Source organism: Poromitra crassiceps (genome assembly GCF_964638095.1).
Source record: "Poromitra crassiceps genome assembly, chromosome: 3".
NCBI classification, from domain to species: domain Eukaryota; kingdom Metazoa; phylum Chordata; class Actinopteri; order Beryciformes; family Melamphaidae; genus Poromitra; species Poromitra crassiceps.
In genome coordinates this window covers 83593515-83621329 of record NC_139625.1, presented here as the reverse complement: position 1 = coordinate 83621329, position 27815 = coordinate 83593515, and the positions used below count along the sequence as shown (strand labels likewise).

Below are 27815 nucleotides of genomic sequence, written 5' to 3'. Positions count from 1 at the left end.
GTGAAAATATTGCCCTTTTTACTCAACTCATTAATCTGACACCGGAAGTTACTAGTTAGCGTTATCACACATGATCAGAGTTGAACCAACTACTTTGACAAACCTTCACGTACGTGTGCGTGTTTGTTTGTGTGTGTCAGGCCAAGAAAGAGATCCACCTGCTGAGGAAGACCGGCAGGAACCTGAGGGAGACGAAGAAGTACCTGAGGAGAAAGAGAGCCGAGCACATCACCGCTCTCGCTCAGAGGACAGGTGGGATTCAAACCGGCAACCTTTCAGTCACAAGCCTCCCATTGGGAGATTGTGGACTCGTGTTTTTGAAGCCTTCAGTTTGGCATTTTCACAGTCGCTTTTGTATAAAAATTTTAAGCCAGACAGAGCATTTTTTTTTTTTGTTCAAAGTTTTTTTATTTGTTTTCTGTATATTATACAAAATACAAAATACAGATTTAAATACACTTGACACTTTTAAACAAAAACCCATCCCACAAAAACCCCTGGCTATTACACCACATACATCATGTCATACATCACAGTATATCAATACACAAATACACACAAAAGAAAGAAAAGAAAAAACACACAACAATAACAACAAAAACAGATTAATGAAAATAAATATGAGAAAGGGGGGGGGGGTAAATCTATATATTTGAAATGCTTTTAGCGTCCATTTTCTCTACCTGGTCCAGGACTGGCTGCCAGATGGTATAAAAGTCGAGGGCACAACCCCTTGTAGCGTATCGGATTTTTTCTAGGGTTAGATGATACATAAGATCTCTGACCCAGTGATTGAAAGTTGGAGGAAACTTGTCTTTCCATTTAAGGAGTACAAGTCTTCTGGCCAGAAGTGTACCAAACGCTATCATCTTTTTGCTGCATTGGTTGAGGGAGAGATCATGCGGTACCACACCAAAGATTGCAATTATGGCAAGAGGTTCAATGGATATTTCCAGTATATCAGAAAAGAATTTAAATATGGAATGCCAAAAATCTACTAATTTTGGAGACAGAGCATATTTTAATCATTTTAATTTTAATAGCATATGCTAGCAACACTAGCACTGTACAGCCCTGCCCTCTGTACAGTTGTCATGAATGATGAAATTAGCTATAGAGACCAAAACCATGTTTTGAACCAGGCTGAAAACATGTTTATTTCTGCTGTAAACTCGGGCATTTTAACATGGGGGTTTATGGGGAATGACTCACTTTTGCAGCCAGCCTCAACTGGCCATTTGAGGAACTTCCGTTTTTGGCACTTCTACGTTTGCTTCATTTTTCAGAACGGGAGGTTGGGACTTTGTAACCTCTCAACTTGCATCGTGTGTGTGTGTGTGTGTGTGTGTGTGTGTGTGTGTGCGCGTGTGTGTGTGTGTGTGTGTGTGTGTGTGCGTGTGCAGGAGAGAGTGTTGACCACATCAGCAGGAGGTTTGGTTCCATCTCACGGCTGTCAGAAGATAGGAGGACCGGAGATGCCACCCCAATGGATGATTCATTGGAAGATTGGATGACCCCATTGGATGATAGGTCAACCCCTTCGGAACATTGGACGACCCCATTGGACGATAATAGTCTGACGGACTCGGTGGATCTGTGGGAGGAGGGCGAGCAGACGGACCACTCTTCTGACTCTTCTGACTCTTCTGAGGAGACTGCCACGAAAAACCACGCCAACGATATCAGCAACGTAAGGACTATAGCTCTGTGTGTGTGTGTCTTGCAGTGCAGTATAACATGGTTATAATGTCTTGTCCAGAGGTTTTAAAAGTGGGAGGCAGGCCTCCCCAAGGGGGCTCCAAACAGTTTCAGGGGAGGCTCAGTGAATGGAAGTGAAAAAAGATTACTTAGTTATTAAAAGGAGGTCAAATAGAATAGCGTATAGTGGTTAGAGATATAGTCTGAAGTAGGGATGTGGATTTTCAGGAAATTTTTCTTTCGACTAACCGACACCCTTAATCGTTGTTTTTAAAGACGTGACATATTGATTGAGTGGCACATGTCTTTCATTCCAGCGGGTATCAGACTGCATTTTTTGTGACCATTATTTTACTGTGTGAGTCTGGACTGCATTGCGTCCTTCCTACACTACCAAATCTGCTTGAATTTGACATTACTCTTATGTTTTATGTCATCATGTCAACAATAGTGATATTTAATTTGGCTCCTGGCTCGAGGTCCAGCCGGTGCACAGACAGACAGACACACAGAGGGAGAGATCAGCAGCCTCTGTGTGTATAGCAGGAGGCGGGGCAAGTTACAGAGAGCCCCTTTTACACAGCCTGTGATGTTTGTTACAAAGCTGTGATCGTGGTGGGATTATTACACCTGAGAGACAGACAGACCCGGAGAGAACTGAACTTACGTTCAAAGTGTGTGGATATTCTTCGGTAGAATCTATGTGAAAGGGGGGCACGGTGGCGCAGTGGTAAGCGCTGTCGCCTCACAGCTAGAATCAAAAGGGCCTTTCTGTGTGGAGTTTGCATGTTCTCCCCGTGCCCCCTGGGGGTTTCCTTCATATAGGAACCCCACACCAAAAACATGCAATATCCTGGTCGCTGATGTGGTGCCTCTTCTGGTCGTTCGGGGCGCCTGTTCGGAGGGAGGGGAACTCGTTGGAATAGCGTGATCCTCCCACGTGCTATGTCCTACCGGTGAAGCTTCCCCTGTCAGGTGAAAAGAAGCGGCTGGCTAACTGCCCATGTCTCGGAGGAAGCATGGAGCCAGTTTCGGCTCTCCCCAGATCGGCAGAGGGTGGAGCAGCAACCAGGATAAATACTTTAAAATTAGCACTAATGGGGGATAAAAATGGGATACAAGATCTGGGAAAAATATAAAGAAGAATCGATGTGGAAGATGCAGCTTGTTGCTTGAAACACGAGGAGCAATCAATCATTCTAACACTGAAACACGTAAGTGAAAGTAACCTCACGGTTTCATGACAGCGGCTGGAAGACAGAGGGAAGGAACATGACTGGCTCGCTGTAGTCTGCACAGGGCGTCAGGGGAGAAATGTTTTCCACTGCCTGGCTGACAGCATCACACTTCTCCTGTCTGCTCAAAGCAGAGGGGGGCTGATTGTTTCACTGGGTGTGAAGGAGAGATGCTCACAAGTCATTTTTTGCAAGTCCAAGTCAAGTCTCAAGTCTTTGAGGGGCAAGTCCAAGTCAAGTCTTAAGTATCTTATGGATGAGCTTTCTATCATCTGCTACATGCCATCCAGTCTGCTTAGAACACTGCTTAGCTAAAACTAAGGAATTCAAAGCATGTACTGTATTATCGTCACTGCTTTATCTATTAGCATACAGTATCAGCATTGATTGGATGACATCAGTATAGATTTGTTTAAAGTTAATGCACCAAAAAAATAAAATAAAGATTGTTCACAATCCCAAAACTCGAGTCCAAGTCAAGTCTCAAGTCTTTGAGGACGAGTCTCAGCTTGAAGTCATATTGTTCAATTGTTAAGATCAAATAATTGTTGGGAGAAAATAACATAATCCTGATCCCATAGGCATCCCGGGATTTAACGAAACTATGGTAAGCCAGGGTTTTTCCTGGCTCAAAATGAGGTGGAGGTGGTACCTGAGGTGGAGGTGGTACCTGAGGTGGAGGTGGTACCTGAGGTGGAGGTGGTACCTGAGCCCCCCCGATATGGGATTTTTGAGACCGATGTTATGACGTACCGACACGAAAGGATAAAGGGAAACAATGGACTCGGTCTTAGCCTTGACACAAGGCTCTGTCTGTAGGCTCTTTCACACACAGATCGCGCAAAAATTGCCGTTTAGGAGTCCCGTAAAGCCAGCCGCCTCGCCACAGAAATTGCTTTCACACGAGCCAAGCAGCACGGCCACATTACCGTGCTGCTGTGTACTTTCAGGTGAAATCCCCTGCTACCGGATTGAAAGGCGAGCGTAGGGATTTCCTGCTCCTCCTAGCCCAAATGTATATTTTCATAGGTTAGTGTAGCCTAGGCCCTAGGCTACTGTATGATGAACGAATTCATTCAACAAGACTTCCCTCCTAGTCCGCTGAGCAGGGAGGATAGTGCACTCGCATGGTGGGCGGGCAGATCGATATGGTGTCCTATTAAAATTGGAACGATACACGACCGCCCGCATATCAAACAGCTGCAGTCTGCATAACGTTCGTCGGGGGAATAGTATAGGCTATAAATGCACATGACTCGTTAGTAGTTTTTGTAAGGGAATGCACAGAGCTGATTTCGAGAGGGAATAACCTCAGACCAACTCGCCACAGACAGCTATAGCCCTCTGAAGCTTATTATTATATCCGTTAATTGTAGCCTACCTACTAATGTCAACATCGTTTGAGCATAAAGCCTAACCGCACGGAGCATTCCTCCTGGCGTCCCTGCAGTCATGATTGTATAGGCTACTTTTTTTTACTTTCACTCGTGCACTTTCTTGATACATGAGGTGATTTCCCCTGTAATTTTTTTTATGAATGAGCAGACCATTCGCACCTTTTCCGGCTCGCTGCAACGACCTTTCAAGTGGAGGCGGGTTGCCAGGTAACCCGGCGCTGTTACTACCTCCCGTCGCGGGACAAAAGGCGTAAAACAATTGTCCACCAAAGCGCGTTCACGACTTTCACATCGGAGGCGCTAATCCTATTTTCCGTGCATTTTTCGGCTTTCAAGGCCAGTGTGAAAGAGCCTTGTGTGTCTGTGGATATCTCTGCTTACAGTGCAGAGAGAGTGCCCAGCTCCAAGTCAAGTCAAGTTTATTTGTACAGCACATTTCATACACAGAGGCATTAGGCAAAAGGCCTTTCGCAAAACTCAGGTCTGGGTATGTGTTTCTTTATCTTTATACTGCAGTTTGGACGCCAAGCATACCTTTCAGCTTGCGTCTTTCTGTTGCCCGTCGACAAACAGGCCGGTTTGACAAACCGCTCCAGAGCTGTGGCTGCCTGGCTGGGGGAGCACTCGTTTTTTGTTTAGCCGAGTGGGACAGAATTAAACCCAAATTTATTAATATGAAACGTGCTTCACGTCCAAATTGCACAAAAACAAACAGTGCTCTGTACACAGTCACCCCCACCAGCACACTCCCAGAGTTTGAAGTCGATCAGCGCAACGGTTCTCGAGATACGCGGAGGACCGACAGATGTCCGTGACCTGTTGCTTCAATCTGCTTCCTGTGTATGTCGCAGGATGATGATGTCAGCGACGTGGAGAGCGTGGACATTGAGACGGTGGATGAACGTGAACAGCTGTACCCAACTCGGATGGAGAGCTGCAGCTCAGAGTAAGTCCAAGTCTTTAATGTCAAGTCCCAGTCTAAAAAGTAGAACAGCAGGTTAAGTCAGAGTTCACCATCAATTTAATAGCTTAAAGAAAACTAAATATCTAGGACTTTTCAATCCAATATGGTTTTAATTTATAGGATAAAAACTTTGTAAGAGCATCATCAGTTTGATTTCTATAATCATTTCCAGAGTCACCACCCTAGGAATCGAGCGCAAGATTCCTAGTTCCTTAAAACTTCAGAAAACTAGAATTTAAAGTCGTGGAACAAATCTCATCACTTTCAATTCAAGTCATTTAGCTACACAATCACAAGATAGAAACCTTTTCAAGTCATCAAAGTACAAGTCCCAAGTTATGTCATTCGATTCCCCGCCGGTGTGGAATACTGATCCTGATCTGTCATTTCCATCGTTCTCTGCTCAGAGATATTTCTTCCATCTGTTGTGTTTCCCAAAGCCCAAGATGACATCCTCAAATGTCTAGTTTTGTACACAACCCAAAGATATTCAGTTTACTGTCATAGAGGTGTAAAGAAACCAGAACATATTCACATTTAACTCATTGAGTGCCAGCCACTTTTGGAGAACGGACGCTCCCAGTGCCAGAGTTTCAGAGCGTTTTCAGTGATTTCTCGAGGCCCACAGAATATTGTGTGATATTACTATGTAAACACTGAACACGCACAAAGAACGATGAGACTCTCTTCTATCATCTGCAAAAAAAAGTTTATTGATCCCATTTTCCGTTCTTTAGTTATGAGCCGGAGAAGATAGCTTGATTTAACCAAAAACAGCCATTTTTTTCTAGAAGCTGAGATAATGAGCCTTTTGTGAAATTAAACATTTCAAGCACATCACTGACTCTGAAGCTAATATTTTCTAATGTAGTCACACCTCCAAAGTAATTTCCTTCAATAAAACATTGAAGGCCAGGGAATTTTGTTTGGCAGAATAATATTTTTTAGCTGCAACCAGCAGCGCTGGCCCCTGCGTGCGCTGCTGGTTGCAGCTTCTTGCTGGTCTTGATTTGCTGCTGGTGGGCATCGGATATTCTGGCTTGCGTTTGCCAATCCTGTCCTGCTGTCTGGGTCTGTCTGGGTCAGTGTTGTGTGCTGCTCTGCGTGCCCCCCCCCCCCCTCCCACCCCTCAACTGCACACTCCTCCTCCGTATGGGAGTGTCTCTGGTGGCTCTCTGCTGAGTTTGCTGTGCACAGTGAAGAAGGGTGCGCGACATCCAGCTTTTTTACAGCGTTCCGCGTGTGTTTGTCACCGGCTCCTATGCTTCCAGTTGAGAATAATAACAACTCCACGGCTGATCATGCGGATGGGCTGTCGCAGCGGACACGGAGGAGCTCAATTGTGGGAGCAGATTGGCTGCTGCAGGCACAGCTAACGTTATGCTTCAGCATATCGATGCATACGGATGCGATGCGATTTCCGTTTCCCCAACGACTTCTTTGTTTTTTCATCGCCTTTCTGTAATCTGGAGAGCACTGTCGCCACCTAAGGGTTCTGTAAAATAGGTTACACACATTCAATAGCTCCCATATTGTAAGAGGCGATGTAAGAGGCTTAGATCCACGTCCCACCGTCAAAAAACGCAATTGACGACTTTAGTCGTCTTTCACTCTACGTCACTAAAGCAATTGACGACTAAAGTCGTCATTGGCACTCAATGAGTTAACAAGCTGGAATCAGAATTGTGACATTTATCTTTAAAATAATCACACCCAGGTGCTGAATTAAGCGGTGCAGTTCATAATTATGCTAGTCATAGCCCTTTTCTCAGGAGTGTGGTCTCACAGTTGCTCGAGTGACATCACTGATGACATCACAACTGTCTTAGTGACATCACAGTTGGGCAATTGTGTTGACTGATTTCATTTCTGACATAAATGTGACGCACACCGCCACAAACAGACACCACTTAACCAATTTTAACTAAAGAAGAAGAAGACAATTGCTCGAGTGACATCACTGATGACATCCAGACCCAAATCTCAGGAATTCTTGCCATGAACAAACTGTCCCCCGCACACATACGCACAACACACACATCTCCCCCACACACATTTCGCTATAATCTCCCGAACACACATCTCGGCAATAACACACAGTCACTTATAAAAGTCACTTATAGAAGCGGCTGCTTAGTATAAGATCACAGTTGCTCGAGTGACATCACTGATGACATCATAACTGCCTGAGTGACATCACAGTCAGTTGAGTGACATCATTTCTGTCATAAATCGTGACGGACACCGCCACAGACACCACTTAAACTGCATGCTACTATATGTATAGAAGCAGGTGCACCGCTTAAAGATGTTTTTGACTGACAGACAGGATGTGGAACCCACTTATAGATAAGACAACTCTTAATTGTTTCCACCCAGTTTTGACAATGAAATTTGGGACCTCAGTTCCCTAGTTGAGCGAAGCGGATAGAGATTGAGAGCAGAGTCTGACCGGCTTATACAGAAAACATGCTACAACGTCAAAGCCCTCGAGAGATAACAGGAGAGAGTGAAAGCTATGACCAAGTATATGCACTACATTCACACAAATGAATCATTTGACTGGGGTCTCTCCCCTGCGACCCCCTCATCAAGCTCACGTTCCAGTATATAGGTCCAAGTGGAGGCTGATGTTGTAGCATGTTTCCAGCTTTGCTTCTTGCTTGCTTGTAAAGTTGGTGATGTAGTTTTTTTTTTTTTTATAGAACACAAACAAAACAGACAAACAGGCTCAGACACAAGAAAACAAAAGAAACAAAAACATACGAACATAATCAACATTCAATATTACAAAGTGGTGCTACCAGCCATGCAAGGTGCTTATGTGCTTGTAAGCGATGTACTTGGGATCTCCTGCAAGGGCTCTATAGGAAACCAGCCGGGCGAGTCACCCGTCGCCCCTAACCTCATCGAGGTAGACTAAAAACGGGTCCCACATAGTTCAAAATGTTCTAAGTGAGTTGGTTCACAGGAACCTGAGTCTCTCCATCCTTATAACAGAGATCATGTCCGTCAACCACAATTGGAAAGAGGGTGAAGAGGGGGACTTCCATTCCTTAAGAATAATTTTTTTTGGCAACAGTTGTCCCCAGCGTCAGAGAAAAACCAAAATAAACCATCTAAGCTCAGGCAGTCTGACCGTGTGGAAATAAATGTCTTGTTGTTTCTGTTCTGGACAGAAGCGCTTTGAGCGTGAAGAAGACTTTCAGTCAGCAGATGGCGGCTGGTTACAAGGCTTTGGGTTCCGCCATCAACTTCAACACCAAATACCTTCCCAAGCTGCCCAAGCTGTTCCTCGTGGAGCAGGTAAGACCAGGAGCGCTTTACCCACATACCTGCCACTAGTGTTGTAGTCAAGTCACTATATCTCAAGTCCCCAGTATTCAAGTCCAAGTCGGAGTCACCAAAGAAGAATCTGAGTCGAATCCCCATTACCTGGGCTAGAGTCAGAGTCCAGTTACTAAACATGAGTGTGGATCAGCAAGTAGGCTACTGTATGTGGAACATAATGTAATACAAGTAAATACACATAATCAGGTATATTAACGTGGCTTATCACTTCCTATTTACCAGTAACGGTATTAATCAAACGGCGAATCAAGCAGAGACACGGCCAATCAAATATACACACTAGGGATGTTCATTTTGAAAATTTTCCAAAATCGATAATTGGTGAAAATTAACGATCAATTATCGATTATCGATCATATTAACTCATTCTCTGCCAGGGTCATTTCGGTCTGTGTGCTCCCAGTGCCAGGATTTTGAGCATATTTCCTGATCTTCCAGGACCCACAGAATATTCTGTGCTAGGAATAAAATTACACAATATATCTCACAATAAAGCAGAGACTCTCTTCTTACCCCTTGTAAAAAACTGAAACTCGACCATGTTTCCTTGTTTAGTTACAAGCAGTGGAAGTTAGCTTGTTTTCACTAAAAATGCCCTCCTTTGTAACAGAAATAGGAGAAAAAGAGGTTTTTAGTGAAGGACACCGTTTCAAGCAGAACTCTCTTTTGAGCCTTTTATTTTTTGCCTCAGTGACACATCAGACACATTATACAGTATTTGTTTTCCCAAATAAAAAATAAAAAATAAGAGAATGTATTTGAGGGAGCTGTGTCGGTCCATCCCGCCCAGTGAGCGGCTACAGAGAGAGAGAGAGAGAGAGTCTGGCCCCTGGGGTTTCTTGACAGATGAGGCTTGGCCGCAGTATTTATCAAAGTATGATAAATATGTGCACAAAATCAAATAAATAATTTACTTTTACAGTTGCCATGTGGATTTTTAGCTTAGCTTGATAAAAGCATAAACAAATGGAACGAACCCTTATGTGGTCACACTCACACACTCTCTCTCTCTCTCTCTCTCTCTCACACACACACACACACACACACACAGGAATAACGAGTGCTGTAACGTTACCTGCTGTCACGTTACCTCTCATAACTAACGTTAGCACAGAAGATCACACAATAGCTACGTTAGTGCTGTAAACTTTGAAATGTTTATGTGACACATGTTTCGCCTTGGTTGCTGGGGACGGGTGTGTGACGCGGTTTGACGCGTTTGACGTATCCATGTGATTCCCCCTCCCTTGAGTGTGACATGAGCTCTCCCTTGAGAGGGAGAGCTGGCAAGAGGAAACGTGAAGCGAGTCATGCCGGCGGCATAAGTTATAAACAATGGGTGACAATTATACTCGAATGTTGTGTGTGTGATCATTTCATCTCAAACGCGATACAAAAAATAGGCTACTTTTTACCATCGTCATCGCTCTCTCCAAGTGGCACCCATTTCTCCTCCTCCGATTCATCTGTGTCACAGAACGCTGTGAAGGGGAGCCTTCGTCGCCATGGCGCTCCGTCGTGGAGCAATAACAAAAACGCTGGCGTCTTCCTCGCCATCGTCGCCGGCCGAGAACTCTGGATCGGACTCTGTTTCGACCACAGGCTCCACCCATAAATACTAAACTAGCGGGTTCCTTTTATCAGTTTGACTTGAAACAATGTCACAGGCTGGGAAAGTGTCTGATGTAATGTAAACAGCCAAAACATGAAAGTACGTCCGAGTACGTCTTTGGCACAGAACGCCATTGTTAAAAGTACGTCCGGGTACGTCTTTGGCAGAGAATGAGTTAATACTTAGAAAATTTTCGATTTTCAATTTTTTTTTTTTTTTTTTTTTTTACAAAATGAATGCCTATGGCAGAAAATACGAAAGACAACGTGTTCTCCTCAATGAACTCTTTATTTCAATGTGTCTCCTCTCCAACACTGCTGTCCCCGGCGAATGCCGGTGTGAATTTCCCATGTTTAAAACAGTTTTGTTGGCGCAAAGGGCCGTGCCCAGCCAGAAAACTAGAGACTATATGAAGCTCCACCTCACGTTAGTCGGCTGTGCAATGGAGTGGGGCGAGGAGGAACGAATTCCACCCAAACCTAGTCCCAAAAAAAAAAAAAAAAAAAATCAATCCAAATGCCACAGGATCGATTCCAATCCTTAACGATCAATTATCGATTTTCGATAATTGATGAACATCCCTAATACACACAATAACTTTGTCTGTTAGTCGCAAACAAGTCTGTTGTCAGTCTCAATATAAGGATAAGAACATAAGATGAACACAGGAAAAAGGGGAGAAACATGTCAAATAATCCCATGAAAAGTCAGTTGAATCTTGCAACATGGCTTCCTCCCGTCTGATGCCAAGTCGAGTCACCAGTCCTCAAAATGTGTGTAGGAGTCCGGACTCGAGTACGATATAACACCGCCTGCTAGGGCTGACTCGAGTACGATATAACACCGCCTGCTAGGGCTGACTCGAGTACGATATAACACCGCCTGCTAGGGCTGGGCGATATGGCAAAAATATCATATCACGATTTTTTCAGGCAGGATCACGATCCACGATCTTATCACGATTCTTTTTCATATTGGTTTTTAACAGTACAAGTACAACCAAACTAATTCCAGGGTTCGTACGGCCATGAGAAACCTAGAAAACTCATGGAAATTTCAAATACAATTTGTTTTATAAATATTTTCATGTCATTCACTGTTTTTATACCGTAGGTTTGGGCGAAGGGACGAATATATTGGCTATCTGTGATTGAGTTGCGTGATTGTCATTTGTCAATTTGCTAATTTAATGGAGAGAGAGAGAGACCGACAGAGCATGGGGACAGAGCATGGGGACAGAGCAGAGACATGCAGCTCAACACACACACACACACACACACACACACACACAGCGTTGAGCTTTAAGCAGTGAGAGAGAGGCGGGGGGGAAGAAAATAAGGTGGAGCAGAAACGCGCTCTCCTGAGAATACGAGGCAGCAGGATGAGGGCAGATTAGGAGCAAATATGCGTCCTCGCATTTAAAATAACTGCCAAGTCCGACTGAAGCAAATTAAACTCAAACTATCAAAAAGAGCAGCCGAGATTCAGACACTTCCGCTCTATCTGCCTGTTTGTCTCTCTGCCAGTGCCCGCATGTCTGTTTGTGTGTGTGGCATGTCATTTCTAACGCTGTTCATTGTAACGAGCAGAGCGTGTGTTTAGGCTATCGTCCGGCTCCGTCCCCAAATTAATTAACGCTATTTTTAACGTCAAGCCCTGGTTGTGTGTGTGTGTGTGTGTGTGTGTGTGTGTGTGTCAAACCAACTACCCCTCCGCTCCGTGTTGTCGTGCTGCTGCACTTTGCAAAGTGAAAAGGGGGGAGGGGAGGAAAACTTGCGAAGTGTCTTTCACACATAGAAATGCAACTGATAGAATGTGCACTGCATGTAGCGCGATTCTAATGATCTGTCTGGAAAGGCAGATCGTGGAGCCATTCTGATCGTGAACGATCTAACATCGTCATATCGCCCACCCCTACCCGCCTGCCACATACTAACACTACTAACACAGAGCTGGACAATTGAAGAGAGCTGTTTGCTGTTTGCTCCTCAGGCCTGTAAGGAGATCCAGCTGCTGCAGAGTCAGGAGAAGAGGCTGGAGTCTCTGAAGTTGTGTCTGAGCCAGCAGAGAGGCGCCTACATCAAGGACATCTCCCGTCGCTCCGGTAACAACATGGCTGCCGTGTCTTCCTCCACACCTCACAGGGGGGGCATTCCATTTGCATTGGGAACTAGGAATATCCCAGTGAAGCGACGTCACACCCGAGTTGAACGCGTTCCATTAAAACAGTCTGGAAACCAGCCCAGGCTTAGCTCTAGCCAGGCTAGCCACTGTTAGCACTCACAGTTGATAACGCATTTTGTGCATACAAACACTGTAGCAACATGTCCACAGATAGAAGTTAGACACTACTCTTTGTACAACTGATTTAATGAGACACAAACAAAGCAGAAGTGCTAATAAACAGTATACTGTTGAAGGGCGGAGCTGCCATCTTGTCTTTTGAGGTCAGGGCTGGTGAGGCTTTCCCGAGTTTGGGGTAGAAAATCCGAGGGCAGGTGATGTGACAGGGCGTTCCCAGTACAAATGGAACGGGGCAACCGTCAACGCCTTTCATCTAGGCCGCCATGAGGATGACGATGATGATGAAGGCTGCCTCTACTTTGTTGAGGTCTTCATGGGTCCAAAATGATAAGACGCCAACCCTAATGGACCCGGAAAATCTGATTGGACTTAATCTTTTTTTTTAAATATATATAGCGGTGTACCTACCCATTTTTGCCTGAGATATTACAGATCTGACAGAGCGGATCTCAGGTCTATTTTAGCAGTGTTTCCGTTATCCGGTAATTGCCGGTCTTTTACCAGTAAAATCAATTAGTCAGACAAATTAAAACCTCTCCGGTCAAGAAACATGCTCACCCTCCATCTCACAATAGATGGGTGAAGGAGTCACTACTGTCCATCAAACTTGAGAAGCTTTGAAATTCTCCCTCAAGGTCTCCCTCAATTCTTTTGAAAAGACTTGAAGACCTCTCCTGAATCATATTGAGTCATTGACGTCCCTGCCTGATTGTGACAACTGAGCCGTTTGTTGTTGTTGTTGTTGACTTATTTTATTAGTTTTTTTCCGTTTCTTTTCTTATATGTTGGTGAATTTATTTATCCGTCAGATTTGTGTTTTTTATTAATTTTGTATGTGTACTTTGTATCATCACCATCACTGTATTGTTATTAACATGACCTAGTGACCCCTCTTTGGGAAGGGGTGGGGCTATGGGGAAATCGGGGGGGGGGGGGGTACAAAAAATTAAGGAAGACTTCTTTTTCTTTTTGTACTATGACTTGTCAAAAATATCATTCTTCCAATAAAGAAAGTTATTATGTATAAAAAAACTCTGTGGAAGTGGAGTATTGGCCAGAATGACATGAACATTTGGACACTTATTCAGCGGGTATCTTGCATGTTGCATTCAGGTGCACTGTAAAAAAAAAAAAAAAAACTCAGAGCCTCAGGCCTCCTTAGACGGTGGGCCCCGCATTAAACCGGGGCTGGGCAGGAGCTGCCCAGATTCTCGATGCGATTCTCCATGGATGTGCACATACTTAAAAAATACAAATGAACAATAACAGCCGCCCTCGGCGCAGATTCCGCGTCTCGAGCAGAACGTCCGCAGTTCCGTTGTGACGCATTGTGACGTAAAACGCGCCACAACGGAGCGTTTTGCCAGAGGAGGAAATGGGAGCTCTCCGTGTGGAAAACATATAGCGAAGGTAAACACTGCCCATCTGCTTATATTAACAACATTATAATGATACAAAGTGGGTTGATAATCGGTAAAGCATCCTTTAATGATTAAAGATTCAGTGCAGTGATTTAATCATTAAAGATTCAGTGCAGTGATTGTGGTCCTGAAGTGAAGCAGAAAGGTCTTCTGTTCTGTCCTGCAGGGAAGAGCGAGCAGCGAATTCTGAGGAAGCTCCAGGTCCTGTCCGTCAAGCAGAGGAGACTGGAGACGGACCAGGACCCAGTCAGAAGATGGGATTGTCCACCAGAGGGCGCTACAGCCACACCCCCTGTGGGTGCTACAGCCCTCTTGTGGCCCTCTGGGGGCCCTGCAGCTAAAACAACACAAGCAAGTGGAACAGCAAATCAAACGACGGGCAACAGTCAGACGGCTCCGAGCCCCCGACCTTCAGGCCCCACCCCCTCACCCGACCAGCCGTCCAATACCAACAGCCAGAGGGTTGGTCCCGCCCCCTCGCCCGCCCAGCCGTCCAATACCAACAGCCAGAGGGTTGGTTCCGCCCCCTCACCCGCCCAGCCGTCCAATACCAACAGCCAGAGGGTTGGCTCCACCCCCTCATCTAGCCAGTGGGTTGGGCCCCTCCTGCCCCCTCCCACTGTATCCCCCAATCCATCAGCGGCGAGGGACAAGCCAAAGACGATGCCCAACATCCTGGCACGCAGAAAGCCTCATCTCGAGGGTAAGCATTGTCCATTCACATGCATGAAATGGTTAGCATTTGAGCATTTACTGTAACAGACTATATCCCAGGACGCTCGGGTTACATTACTAACGTTACTAACGGGATTAATACAGATTTGGGTGATGTAACCCAGTCTGCCAGTAGCTTTCAAACTGTCAGCCTAATTTGAATTCTCAATCTAGCTAAAAACGAAGAAAAGTGCAGAGCATTGTTTTTCCATGGAGGAGGGTGGTAGGAGGTGAAATGCTGCCCTCTATTAGTTTGAAGCATGTGGCCAAGTATTACACATTCTACATTTAAGGATATGTCTCATTACTTCGGCATTTTCAAAATTGGTCGAAAGGAGCCACAGCATTAATTGAATTGTCTGCATGTCACACATTCCCCTTTTCTCTGCTGCAGACAATCGAGGTCTCTAAAGCAAATCTGAGCTTTTGAAATGTTTAATGAATTCCAGTAGGAAAACAAGCCAGGCCGGGAATTAACTAATAGTGTTTTGGTGTTTTTTCTTCCAGACGATGCCCCGCCCCTCCAGACCCCACCTCTCTCGACTCCGCCCATTCGGGCCCTGGTACCGGCCGAGATTCTGTCACTGTTTGGAGCTTCGTTGCCCGGGCATCAGGTCCTGACCCTGAGTCCAATGATCTCGGGTCCGACCCTGCTTCAGACCGCTCCCACACCAGGTACTAACCGCTTCACTGCAGGTACTGACCGTACTGACCGCTTGACTGCAAGTACTGACCGTTTCACTGCAGGTACTGACGGCTTCATTGCAGGTACTGACCGTTTTACTGCAGGTACTGACCGCTTGACTGCAAGTACTGACCGCTTGACTGCAAGTACTAACCGCTTCACTGCAGGTACTGACTGCTTCACTGCAGGTACTGACCATTTTACTGCAGGTACTGACGGCTTCATTGCAGGTACTGACGGCTTCATTGCAGGTACTGACCATTTTACTGCAGGTACTGACCGCTTTACTACAGGTACTGACTGCTTTACTGCAGGTACTGACCGCTTGACTGCAAGTACTGACTGCTTCACTGCAGGTACTGACTGCTTCCTATAGTCGTTCAAATAAAATCAATGTAGAGTATAGAGCATGACATGATGGCAGGCACACGTGCAGACACACACACACACACACAATTTTGTTTATTATGAATTATGAATTTGTTTATTATAAGGATCTCCATTAGCTGATGCCTAGACAACAGCTAGTCTTCCTGGGGTCTAAGACAACGCAGTCAAATGGTGTGTAGACAACAACATTCAACTGAATACAGCAAAAACCATGGAAATAATCATTGACTTAAGACGCAAACAAAATCTCAAATCCCTGGTCTATATCAACTCCCAGCCAATAACTTCAACGGACTCCTTCAAGTTCCTAGGCGTCCACATCTGCAATAACCTAAAATGGCACACCAATACAGACCAGATCATCAAAAAAGGACATAAGAGACTGTACTTCCTCAGACAATTAAAAAAGTTCTGAGTTAACAAACACCTTCTGGTCCGTTTTTACACAGCCATCATCCAAAGCATCATCACCTCCTCAATCACAGTCTGGTATGGAAACTGTTAGGAAGTTTTTGTGAAGTTTGCTGGATCTTAGGTAAGAGCTCACGGGCAGTGATCGATTAGAACCACAGAGATGTCTTTCGGGCTAATTTATTTGGGATGTCAGGCAGAAGCAACATACAGAGTAGCTTACAGATTGCAGATAACAGAACAACACCTTTATACCCCCCACATTCGAGGTATGACATCGTTGGTGATGTCACAACGTCCCGGGAGGTATGACATCATCGATGACCTCACAAAGTCACGTCTGCCATCACACAGTCTGGAGACAGCCTAGACCGCCTGACATCATCATCATTGCGTCGTGGGCTCCTTGGTTCGTGGGCATCAATTGCCCCAAGAACAGGCCTGATGGTGGGCCATTACGGAGCATTTTCTACAGAAACACTGACAGTCACTCACAGAGGAAATTACAACGCATCGTGTCTAAGGCCTCCAAGATCACCAGCTCTGCCCTCCCCTCAATCAAATCAATTTACCACCAGCGTGTTTCAAAACGGGCAAAAAAGATCATCTCTGACCTCTCCCATCCTGCTAACCACCTATTCCAGACCCTCCCCTCTGGGAGGCGTCTCAGGTCACTTGCCACAAAATCCACCCGCTTTAAAAACAGCTTCTTCCCCACAGCAGTAAGAACACTCAACTCCCTCCGTTAACCACATGGACTTACTGCACTGTGTATATGTGGCTCTATGTGTGTCTCGTCAATGCTTTTGTTAAATGGTTGTTGTTTACTGTAATTGCACTGTTATTGTGATGCACTTATAAGTGTTGTAACTATGATGCAGTGTCTATTTTTACATCCTGTATGTACCGAAAACAAATACCACCGGCACTGGTCGTGTGGCAATTAAAATTCAAGTTCTATTCTATTCTACACATTACATGACAAGCAATGAAATAAAACAAAACACTAACAAATAAGAATACAAGAAAATGAAAGAAAAAATAATAATATAGAATATCTTCAATTCCCCCACTTTTTAAAACACAGTTTTATTGGAAAACATCCAAATTAATTACTTGTAATTTGTTAGCTGCATTTGCATAGTTCGGCAATCTTGCTAGCAGCTCTGGTTTTGGAATAGTTGGAACCGCCATCCGCCTTTCCTTGAAGTTCACCGACTTTTCAACAACAACCACCACCCAACAGGTTAACCGGTTACACGCTGCCAAAAGGTCCCATGTACACGTTTAGAATTGTTTCTAACTGTTGACACCCCGAGTTCCCATAATGACTCTAGATAACTTGTATAATCATTCTTGTATCATTTTAAGCAGCTACTGTACAAGTATTATTTTTTAATTTTTTTGGCGTAATGTAAAGCCATGTGCTCTTCCTCTGTGGACTCTGCAGGCGTGGCGTCGGTCACCCTCAACATCTCTGGTCTGACCAATCAGACAATCCACCTGACCTCCCTGCCCCACCCCCCGCCCGGTCTGACCAATCAGCCGATCCACCTGAGCTCACTGCCCCGCCCCCCGCCTGGTAAGTTGTACAGCAGTACATCCCTGCTCACTGCTACTATCCTCACAGGTAACTAACTAAATCATCTACTTTACTTATCAGCGAGCTGATTCACTCACTTAACTGGCTAATTAACTCATTGAGTGCCATGGACGAACATGTTCGTCATTTCGTTTAGTAACGTAGAGTGCCAAGGACGAACATGTTCGTCAATTGCGTTTTTTGACGGGGGATGTCGATCTAAGCCTCTTACATCGCCTCTTACAATATGGGAGCTATTGAATGTGTCTAACCTATTTTACAGAACCCTTAGGTGGCGACAGTGCTCTCCAGATTAGACAAAGGCCAGGAGAAAAGAGAGAAGAAGTCATGAGGAAACGGAAATCGCATCGATATGCTTGAAGCATAACGTTAGCTGTGCCTGTGAACAGCAGTCATCTGCTGCCACAATTGAGCCCCATCCGTGTCCGCTGCGATAGCCCATCCATATGATTTAGTTGCCGACACGGCGACACCAGCGTCTTTCTGAAAAGTTACATTATTCTCAGCTGGGAGCCGGGGACACGCTGTAAAAAAGCGGGGGGATGCAGCGGACTTTTCAGTGCAGATCAAACTCAGAGCAAACCGCAGCAGAGACACTCCTCCCACCACGGAGGAGGAGGAGGAGGGGGGTGGGGCACGCAGGACACTACAGCATACAACCATTGACAGTACACACAGACCCAGGCAGCAGCAGGCTCGATGCATAGAGAGCAAACAAGCTAGAATAGGCTATCTGATGCCCACCAGCAGTAAATCAAGACCAGCAAGCAGGTGTAGGGTCTGCGCACGCAGGGGCCAGCGCTGCTGGTTGCAGCTAAAAAATATTATTTGGCCAAACAAAATTCCTTTGTTTTCACTCTTTTATTGAAGGAAATTATTTTTGAGGTGTCATTATATCAGAAAATATTAGCTTCAGAGTCAATGATGTGCTTGAAATGTTTAATTTCACAAAAGGCTCATTATCTCAGCTTCTAGAAAAAAATTGCTGTTTTTGGTTAAATCAAGCTATCTTCTCCGGCTCATAACTAAAGAACGGAAAATGGGATCAATAACCTTTTTTTTGCAGATGATAGAAGAGAGTCTCCTCGTTCTTTGTGCGTGTTCGGTGTTTACATAGTAATATCACACAATATTCTGTGGGCCTCGAGAAATCACTGAAAACGCTCTGAAACTCTGGCACTGGGAGCGTCCGTTCTCCAAAAGTGGCTGGCACTCAATGAGTTAAGTTAACTTATGCCTACCCCACACTACAGGATTTTTAAATCCTTGAAGATTATAAAAATCTTGAGAGCCCACACACTACAGGACAGAGAGAGACGATTTTTTAACATTTCAATCTTGGGACACACACACAATCGCGTCTGTTCAAACGCAACCCCACACACTAGAAGATTATGCCGAAGATTCACCTTGGAAGCAGGGCTCGACGTTAACTTTTAAAATGCCTGTTCAGTGTGCGCACCGGGTGTAGTAGTGTCATTTCGTTTTCTAAACAAATTTTATTTTTTGTTTTTATAATGCATTTGCACTGAAAGGATTTGTTTAACTAATATTTGCGCGGACAGCCGCGTCCATTCGGGGTGTAGGCCTACTGTGCACGGCCAGGCGAAAACCGTCTGCACAGGTGTCTTGTGGAGGGGCGCGTCTGCTGATTTGACTCACTTTTCCGTGCGGACACTCGCCGATGCGGGAAGCTGAGACCTAAGCGCTTGTTGTAGGCGACATGCTTTGCAGTATAGCATTTAGTTTTCCGTCCCGTTCAAAGACGCACGGGTATTTCACCTCGATGACAATTTCCTCGTTCTTTGTTTCTGTGCGGGGCTGCGAGCGGACGCGGACCAGATTATTTTGCGAAAAACTGTAATGGAAACGCAGCTACTACTGGCTCTCTGCTCAAGATGCAATCGCCTGTCGGGTTGTAAATATCTAACATGTTAGATATGCCCGATTCACAATCGGGAAGAGGCAGTCTTCCCGATTGTGAATCTTTGAACCCCACACACTACAGGATCATTTGGGAAGATTATCTGCCCGACGCGCTTCAAATCGGGAGCACCCCCGAGAAAATCGGGAGGGGGGAATCTCGGCCATAATCTTGCAAATTATCCTGTAGTGTGGGGTAGGCATAACTAATTAACTAAGAGTTCACTTAAAGGGCCACTTTGCCGATTTTCAACCCGCTTTGTATCATGACAACATCAGTAGTATTAGTATATGTACCGAGAGCTCCCTGTCAATTCGGAGAACTTCCTGGACCAATGATGTCATAATGATATAATTTATTCCAGGAAGTTCTGCGAATGAAGGTAGAGAAAGTGAATGTGACACATGGCAAAACTGCTCCAACTGCTTATATAATACAGCTGTTTAGAGTCAAATAGACAATAGAAAAGACTATGTTTTGGGTGTGATTGACAGGTTGCAAAACGGTCCAAAAATCAATGGGTGACGTCACATCACGGTCGCTCTGTCCATATTTTTTAGGCGGTCGATGGAAGCTGCAGGAGGACTGGCACAGTGAAAATAGGCGAGTCTAGCAAAATGTTGCCGTGTTCCTTTAGTTTAAGGGTTTTCAGTGCTTCCAGGGCTGGGCTGAGACAGGGGAGTAGACTGAGGAAGTGTGCTCACTGTGCTGGTACCTTCCCTGATGGGCTGGGCTGAGACAGGGGAGTAGACTGAGGAGGTGTGCTCACTGTGCTGCTACGTTCCCTGATTTCGGCAATGACTTCTCTGGTGAAGGCTTTTGTCTCAGGTGAGAGGTCTTTCCATCTGCCATTGTCGGCGAGTGCAGAGGCATTTATATTTGTTGTGATGGGGCATGGTCTAGCTGGGCAACTTTGTCCAGTTAAGACGGTTGATCGTATTCCAGGCCTTGCGACTGTAGTATGTGTTGAATTCCTCCTCCCATCTATTCCTCCTCTTCTGGCCAAGAAGGTCCAGCAGTTGGTCACCACTGGAAGAACGCCGGTCGACATCAGTGGCACTCAGGTAGTCATTGTACAGCTTGTCACAATCCTTATCCCAACAGGGGACATAAGGGTTCCCCGCAGAGAACTTGTGGCAGTTAAAGGACGGCTTTACCGTGGGGAATATGAATATATATCAATCTCACGCCCCTAAGGTTTTAGAATCCGTAGAAATTTTTTGAAATTGGAGCTTCACTGCCTGACCTATCAGGCATCTCTCACATTTTTAGGGAAGCCGGATGACGCGTTACGCGTCACCCGGCTTCCCTCCCCGCTTGCGGAACTCGAGCGCCTATGAACTACACCTCTCTTTGACATAGCTGGATGAGGAGCCTCTGCTCTTGGTTGTAGTGATCAGTCTGTCTGCACATACCGTCTCTGTACTGACCTAGATGGTCCCGCCTCTAGAGGTCCTCCACGCCCCTTCAGAGCTCTCGACGAAAAGCAAAAGGCAGCCATCTTGTTCACCCGCATAGAATACTGTAGCTAGGTTAGCTTTCCATAGCTCCTTGCCAAGAGACCATATTTCTGGAACGGAAGCACCAGAAGACACGGGACTGGCGGCATTGGAAAGCTCGTCAAATTTTACATCTAGTAGTAGGTGAGTTGAAGTAACGAAATCAACGCTGAGCAATGTACCCATTTTTACACATTTTTACAGAAAATAGTTACAACATCAGATGCGCGTAACTCCTACGAAAATGCCTTAAAATGCATGAAAAAAAATTTATGAAGACATCTCCCGACATATATACTACCGTTTACATTTGGTGCAATTTGGAGGCAATTTTATTTTCGATTTATTTCTTCTTCTTTGTATCTTTTATTGTCGAAGCCTTCTTCTTCTTCTTCTTTGAGTTTTATGGCGGTTGGCAAACATATATGTGCATTACCGCCACCTACTGGAGTTTGATATCAGCCAAATGCCTGAGGGGTGGGCATGAAAACGAAGGCCACGCGAGCCCAGTGCATTGTGGGAAATGTAGTATTTCGGGTCCCCGCACCCGCCCCTCCCCTCCACCAACCCCCCCCCCTCCACACAGAGTGGATTTCTGGTGATATCTCTGGCGGGAAACAACCAATTTCAAAAATTTCAACGGATTCGAAAACCTTAGGGGCGTGAGATTTAATATATATTCATATTCCCCACGGTAAAGCCGGCCTTTAACCTTGCTGAAATCCCATCTTCTTCTGTAGAGGCTTGAGATGGCTAATTTGGATGTCACTGAAAATCTGCTAATGTTATTGCATAGTACAAAGGACAGGTCTGGACATGTTGGAGGTGCAACGTCTTCTAGAATAGAACGTTTTAGGGTCCTTGTTGTCGAAGAGCAGGTGAAGGTTGTTGCTTTCGGCCCAATCATTGGCAGCAGAAGCATTTCTATCAGTGTTGGAGTACCCCCCATTTGATGTGTCTACAATTGAAGTCACAGCAAAAAAAAATAGTTCATGGGGATGGTGGGGAGGGAGGATGCATCCAACTCAGCAGGTGGTGGTTTGTAGACATTGCAAAAAGGTAATACCCAGGGCATCTGTGATGCACCATTAAATAGCAGAGTTGGCTGGAGATTCCTGGAGGGCTCTTGCATTAACTCCCTGTTTGGCATACCAGGTTATGTGGTGTTTGTTGTGGCTGTTTGGCATACCAGGTTATGTGGTGTTTGTTGTGGCTGTTTGGCATACCAGGTTATGTGGTGTTTGTTGTGGCCGATAAAGCTGATGAGGTCGAAACCATTGATAGAGAGCTTCACACAGTGTCTCTTGCAGCTGCAGTCTGTTTGTCTTGATAAAGACGTGTGATGCCTACTGGGTACTGTTGGAACAGAGAGCTGGTGGTGAGCTGTGATGAGCGGTGCAGATCTGGTGAAGCTCTGGTTTGACGGTTTAGTTGAATTCAGCGGCTGCGGCGAATTCGTTGCATGGCCACCACGTGCAGGTGCCAGTCCTTGACCCCCCTAATCTTGAAATCATACTGACATCACACAATTAATCATTTTGCTAGGGACTCCCCTGGGACCCTCTAGTGGCCATTATTTAATTTTATTTATTCATCCTTTATAGGAAGGTCCCATTGAGATACAATATATCTTCTGCCAGGGAGTCCTGGTCAAGATGGGCAGCAAAAATACAGGGTTTAATATAAAAAAAACTGCAAGCAGGGATAAATAACATCACAAATAACAGATAATAATGAAGAACGAATAACAATTAGATCCTTCACTCCTCTTCTTGTTTGAGTGTTTGGTGTTTTCTGCTTCCTGATTGCTGATTGCAGCAGCTGACCTGAATGTTTTTCTCACCCACAGCCTGCAACCTCCCCAGCACACTGCAACTGGTTCACCATCCATCACCACAACCACAGCAAGAACTACTGCAACAACACCTCCCCCCACAACCAACGTCACCGCAACCACAGCAACAAGAACAACTGCAACAACAACTTCTCACACAACCTCCTCTGGCCCCCCAGCCTGCCTCCACTGGGGCTGGAGGATTTGAGACTGTTAAGACTCTCAAGATGATGTTTCCTCAAGTTGTTATCAAGGTCCTCCAGACCCAGGACCAGTCCCAGACCCAAGTCCACAGACCTGGGCCCTCCTCACCAGCCGGCCCCTGCACTCCAGGAACCCAACCTGAACCCTCACCAGGCCAGAACACCGGACACAGGGCCGGGCCTCCTGGAGCAGGTAGGGCTGCCTGCAACTAACGATTGTTTTCATTATCGATTAATCTGTCGATTATTATCTCGATTAACCGATTAGTTGTTTGGTCTAGAAAATTGTGACAAATGTGCATCAGTGTTTTCCACAGCCCAAGATTGCGTCCTCAAATGTCTTGTTTTGTCCACAACCCAAAGATACATATTCAGTTTACTGGCATAGAGAAGTGAAGAAACCAGAAAATATTCACATGGAATCAGAGAATTTAGACTACCTCCCCTTTTTAAGCGGTGCAACCGCTTCTATAAACGACTTTGTGTGCAGGAGCACTAGATGTTACTCCCCGAGAATTGTGTGTTGTGTGTATGTGTGTGGCGGACTGTAATATCATTCAGGCATCTGGCCAGATGTGTGTGCGGCAGATTTGGGTGTCCGGTACGTTGAAGGGTGGTCAAGATTTAGTGACGGAAGTGATGTCACTCGGTCAGATGTGTGTGTGTGTGTGTTGGAAGCACCATCCATTGAGTTCTGAAGCATTTGGCTGAATATGAGCAGATAATATTGCCCGAAACACTTCAGAATTCATCCTGCTGCTGTCGTCAGCAGTTACATCATCAATAAATACAAGGGAACCCAGTTAATCGACAGCCATACATGCCCACGCTGGAAGTCTGCAGTTAAAACACATCTTGATTGTTTCATTTCAAGTCCATTGTGATGGTGTACAGAGCCAAAATGATGAAGAATGTGTACAATATCCAAATATATATGGACTTAACTGTATGTGTGAAAAGGCCCTATTCTTAGGCCAGGCCTAAGATAGCCCTGGACTAAAAGAAGGCAGTGTGAAAAGACCTAAACCGATTAATTGGTTATCAAAATAGTCGGCAATGAATTTAGTAGTTAACACCTAATGGATGAATTGATGAATGTTTGCAGCTGTAGGAGCAGGACCTCCAGAAGAGGAGGAGGAAGCCCACCAGGAGGCAGCAGAGAGACAGCAGGAGGTGCGAGGCGATCCGGGGGAGGAGAGCGAGGCGGAGAGTCTGACATCTCTCCTGAATGAACTGGTCTACCTGAACCAGCAGATCCCTGCGGTGGGGGAGGGCGGGGCTCCGACCTCGCCAACCCGGAAACCCTGCACGCCACCCGGGCATGACGCGGCTGCAAGCTGGACCCCTGGCTCGGACCTCCACACAGGTACCATCTGCTCACTGGAACCTAACTACTCCTTCACAGTTTCAGCAAGCAACCATAAATTTGCTTTTAGCATTATGTTTAGTACATTTCCCACATGTTTTGTGCATTCCATTTGTATTGGGAACTAGGAATATCCCAGTTGAGTGACGTCGCACCCGAGTTGACTGCGTTCCATTAAAACGATGGGAAACCAGCCAGGGTTAGCTCTATCCAGGCTAGCCATTGTTAGCAGTAACAGTTGATAACCCCCCCTCACATTTTAAAGCACCCTTTTATTGTGGATGTTTTTAATGTGGCTGTTTTATTAGTTTTGTTCTATTATTTGTATTCTAACACCCCTTTTAACTTGATGTTTTAATGTGGCTCTTATACTGTGTCTTATTTTGTTTGTAAGCATCCTTTTAACATCAATACTTTTATTGCATTGTTTGTTATACTTTGTCCTATGCTTTCTTTTAATTGTAAAGTGTATTGGGACCATGTTTCGTGGGGTGATTCTGCACTTTAAATAAAGATTGGTTGATTGTGCAGAGTCCAAAAAAAAAATCAAAAATATGACCAGACTTGTTAGCAATGAACATATCAGACGTGAAGTGCTAATAAACAGTATTTACTACAACTTTCACTACTGTTGAAGCACGGACCTGCCATCTTGGATTTTGAGGTCAGGGCTGATGAGGCTCCCCTAAGATCGGGTTAGGAAATCCGAGGGCAGGTGACGTCACACGGGGCATTCCTGACCTTTGAACCGGGAGATTCCTAATTCCAATACAAATGGAACAAAACATTTGACATTCATCCCAGCTCTTTCACAGAAGTGTTTTAAACGTGTTCTCTCTTCTCCAGGAACAGACTCTGAGGGCGGAGCGGACGACCCGTGGCTCCTGGAGCTGGACGAGGACCTGGATGAGGACCTGAGTAGAAACAAGTGCGAACAAGAGAAGGAGGCGGGGCTGAACGAGGGCGAGCGAGAGAAGGAGGAGGGTCTTAACAAGGGCGAGCAAGAGAAGGAGGCGGGGCTTAACACGGGCAAACAAGAGAAGGAGGTGAGGCTGAACAAGGGCGAACGAGAAAAGGAGGTGGGACTTAGCGGTCACCCGGTGACTCAGACGAGCTGCAACCACGAACACTCCGGTCAGCTACAGAACAATCTGACTCCGCCCCCACGGACGCTGACCCCGCCCCCGCTGACCCTGACCCCACCCCCCTTGCAGCAAATGGTGGAGCCCAGCAACGAGAGAGCGGGAGGCAGGGAGGGCGGCGTGGCGTGGAGGCCGATGCCCAGACTGGTTCCTCTGGGTCTGAGGAGCAACCAGGCCACCTGATGCCCAGGCTGGTTCCTCCATGTCTGAGGAGCAACCAGGCCACCTGATGCCCAGGCTGGTTCCTCCACGTCTGAGGAGCAACCAGCCCACCTGATGCCCAGGCTGGTTCCTCCACGTCTGAGGAGCAACCAGCCCACCTGATGCCCAGGCTGGTTCCTCTGGGTCTGAGGAGCAACCAGGCCACCTGATGCCCAGACTGGTTCCTCTGGGTCTGAGGAGCAACCAGCCCACCTGATGCCCAGACTGGTTCCTCCACGTCTGAGGAGCAACCAGCCCACCTGATGCCCAGGCTGGTTCCTCTGGGTCTGAGGAACAACCAGCCCACCTGATGCCCAGGCTGGTTCCTCCACATCTGAGGAGCAACCAGCCCACCTGGTTCCTCCAGAACGTCTTCAGAAGAGACGCCACGAACACAACAAACTACCTTCCACTAAACTAGACTGGTTTGTTCAGTGAGCGATCAGTCTGTTGATGCCTGGTGTCAGAATTGATTTCCAGGTGTCAAAATGCACCGAAAAGCTTCTGATTCCTTCAGTGATTGAAACAAAAAATATGTTGAAGCAAAGAACTTCCATTGATAGCTAATACAATATTCCATTTCCATGGTTTCATCAGCGCACAGCAAATCTGCTATTTTGGCCTGGAGGAGACTTCCTCTGATTTGCTGTCATGGTTCTGATGAACGTCCTGATGTTGTCCCATTGGCGCAAGGAGGCTCCCCCCCTGGCCAAAATGGTGGCAGCGCTGTTATCAAAAAGCACCAGAATGTTGACTCTTGCCTTCAATACTCTTTGGTTGAAGGTCGTCTGGCGGCGTGCACAAAGCTCAGGCGGATAATTTACTTTTTTTGCTTGATGAAAATATGCTTTCATTTAACAAAGAAAGGTATGACTTGATAACTAATGTCAAACTTGAAGTTTTGGAACAGGTGTAAGATTGAAGATGTCCAAAATGGTTTTATTTACAGTTTTGCAAAGAAAAAGTAAATATTAGCTGAATTCAGTGTTTGCAAAACCTGGGGAGGATCCCGGATGGCAATCTGAGGACTCAAGTTATTTTTAATAAAACTCTATTGTTTTAATGTCATTTTATCAGAACAGGTTTCACTTGTTTGAGAGGTGGAGCCAAACTCTCCAGAGAGGTGAATAGGAAAATGGACAGGAAGGTTAAACTGAACAGGAAGTGTAATGCACCCAGGAGAGTGAAGAGCGGCTCTGACATTTTAAACTCTTTGGGTTTTTCCACAGATTCTGGACTGGGCCAAGGTCTCTGCTGGCTTTGAACTTTTGGATTTTTCTTGAAAACTGGGTCTGTTTTTCTGTTGTTTTCTTCCTGAAAAGACATATTTGTATTTTTTGTACATGTTACTGAACTGTTCTGATGTAAATATATGTTGGCTAAAGGACGACGCCTCGCAATAAAACTCTAATATACTGTAAATAAAGTTTGAATATGCATTTCTGATGACTTGTTTTGTTTTGTGAGATTGTACACTTTGATGTTTACCGTTAAATCCACAATTAATTACAATTATTTGATTTACTCAGGTAAGAATTTAAGGATTTCATTCCGTAACAGTTTCCATTTTGGGATTCTTCAACCAGTTTTAATATATATTTAATAAGTACCATATTAATATGATAGTATAATAAACAGATTATATCCTGAAAAACTAAACTATTCTCTAATTAAAAGTGTCCTTTTAAGTCAACTTCACTTGAGTCCTAATATCCAAGTCTCCAGTCTAAATGTAGAACAAGCACGTCAAACTCGTTGGCTGGTCCAGAGCAGAAGTAGCGGCAACATTCGCTGCCATGACTGTTGCGGGTGCTTCCCGTCCAACGTTGTCGAGTTTTTGAGTCACTATGGTCACAATATT

General features: G+C 45.4%; 1 protein-coding gene across 1 annotated transcript in view; it reads left to right on the top strand.

Moving 5' to 3' along the window:
• mgaa (MAX dimerization protein MGA a) overlaps window positions 1–27403 on the top strand; it is a gene marked incomplete at its 5' end in the record, with an annotated part of 75719 nt that extends 48316 nt beyond the window's left edge. Inside the window, 11 exons of the mRNA XM_083633185.1 lie at window positions 141–252; window positions 1404–1690; window positions 5182–5276; window positions 8474–8600; window positions 12250–12361; window positions 14149–14685; window positions 15204–15371; window positions 17633–17764; window positions 23058–23438; window positions 24351–24611; window positions 25458–27403. Of these exons, the coding sequence (XP_083489311.1) occupies window positions 141–252; window positions 1404–1690; window positions 5182–5276; window positions 8474–8600; window positions 12250–12361; window positions 14149–14685; window positions 15204–15371; window positions 17633–17764; window positions 23058–23438; window positions 24351–24611; window positions 25458–25936 (2691 nt within the window). The 3' untranslated portion in view covers window positions 25937–27403. The remainder of the gene's footprint in view (window positions 1–140; window positions 253–1403; window positions 1691–5181; window positions 5277–8473; window positions 8601–12249; window positions 12362–14148; window positions 14686–15203; window positions 15372–17632; window positions 17765–23057; window positions 23439–24350; window positions 24612–25457) is intronic.
• Between the last annotated feature and the right edge of the window lie 412 nt (window positions 27404–27815).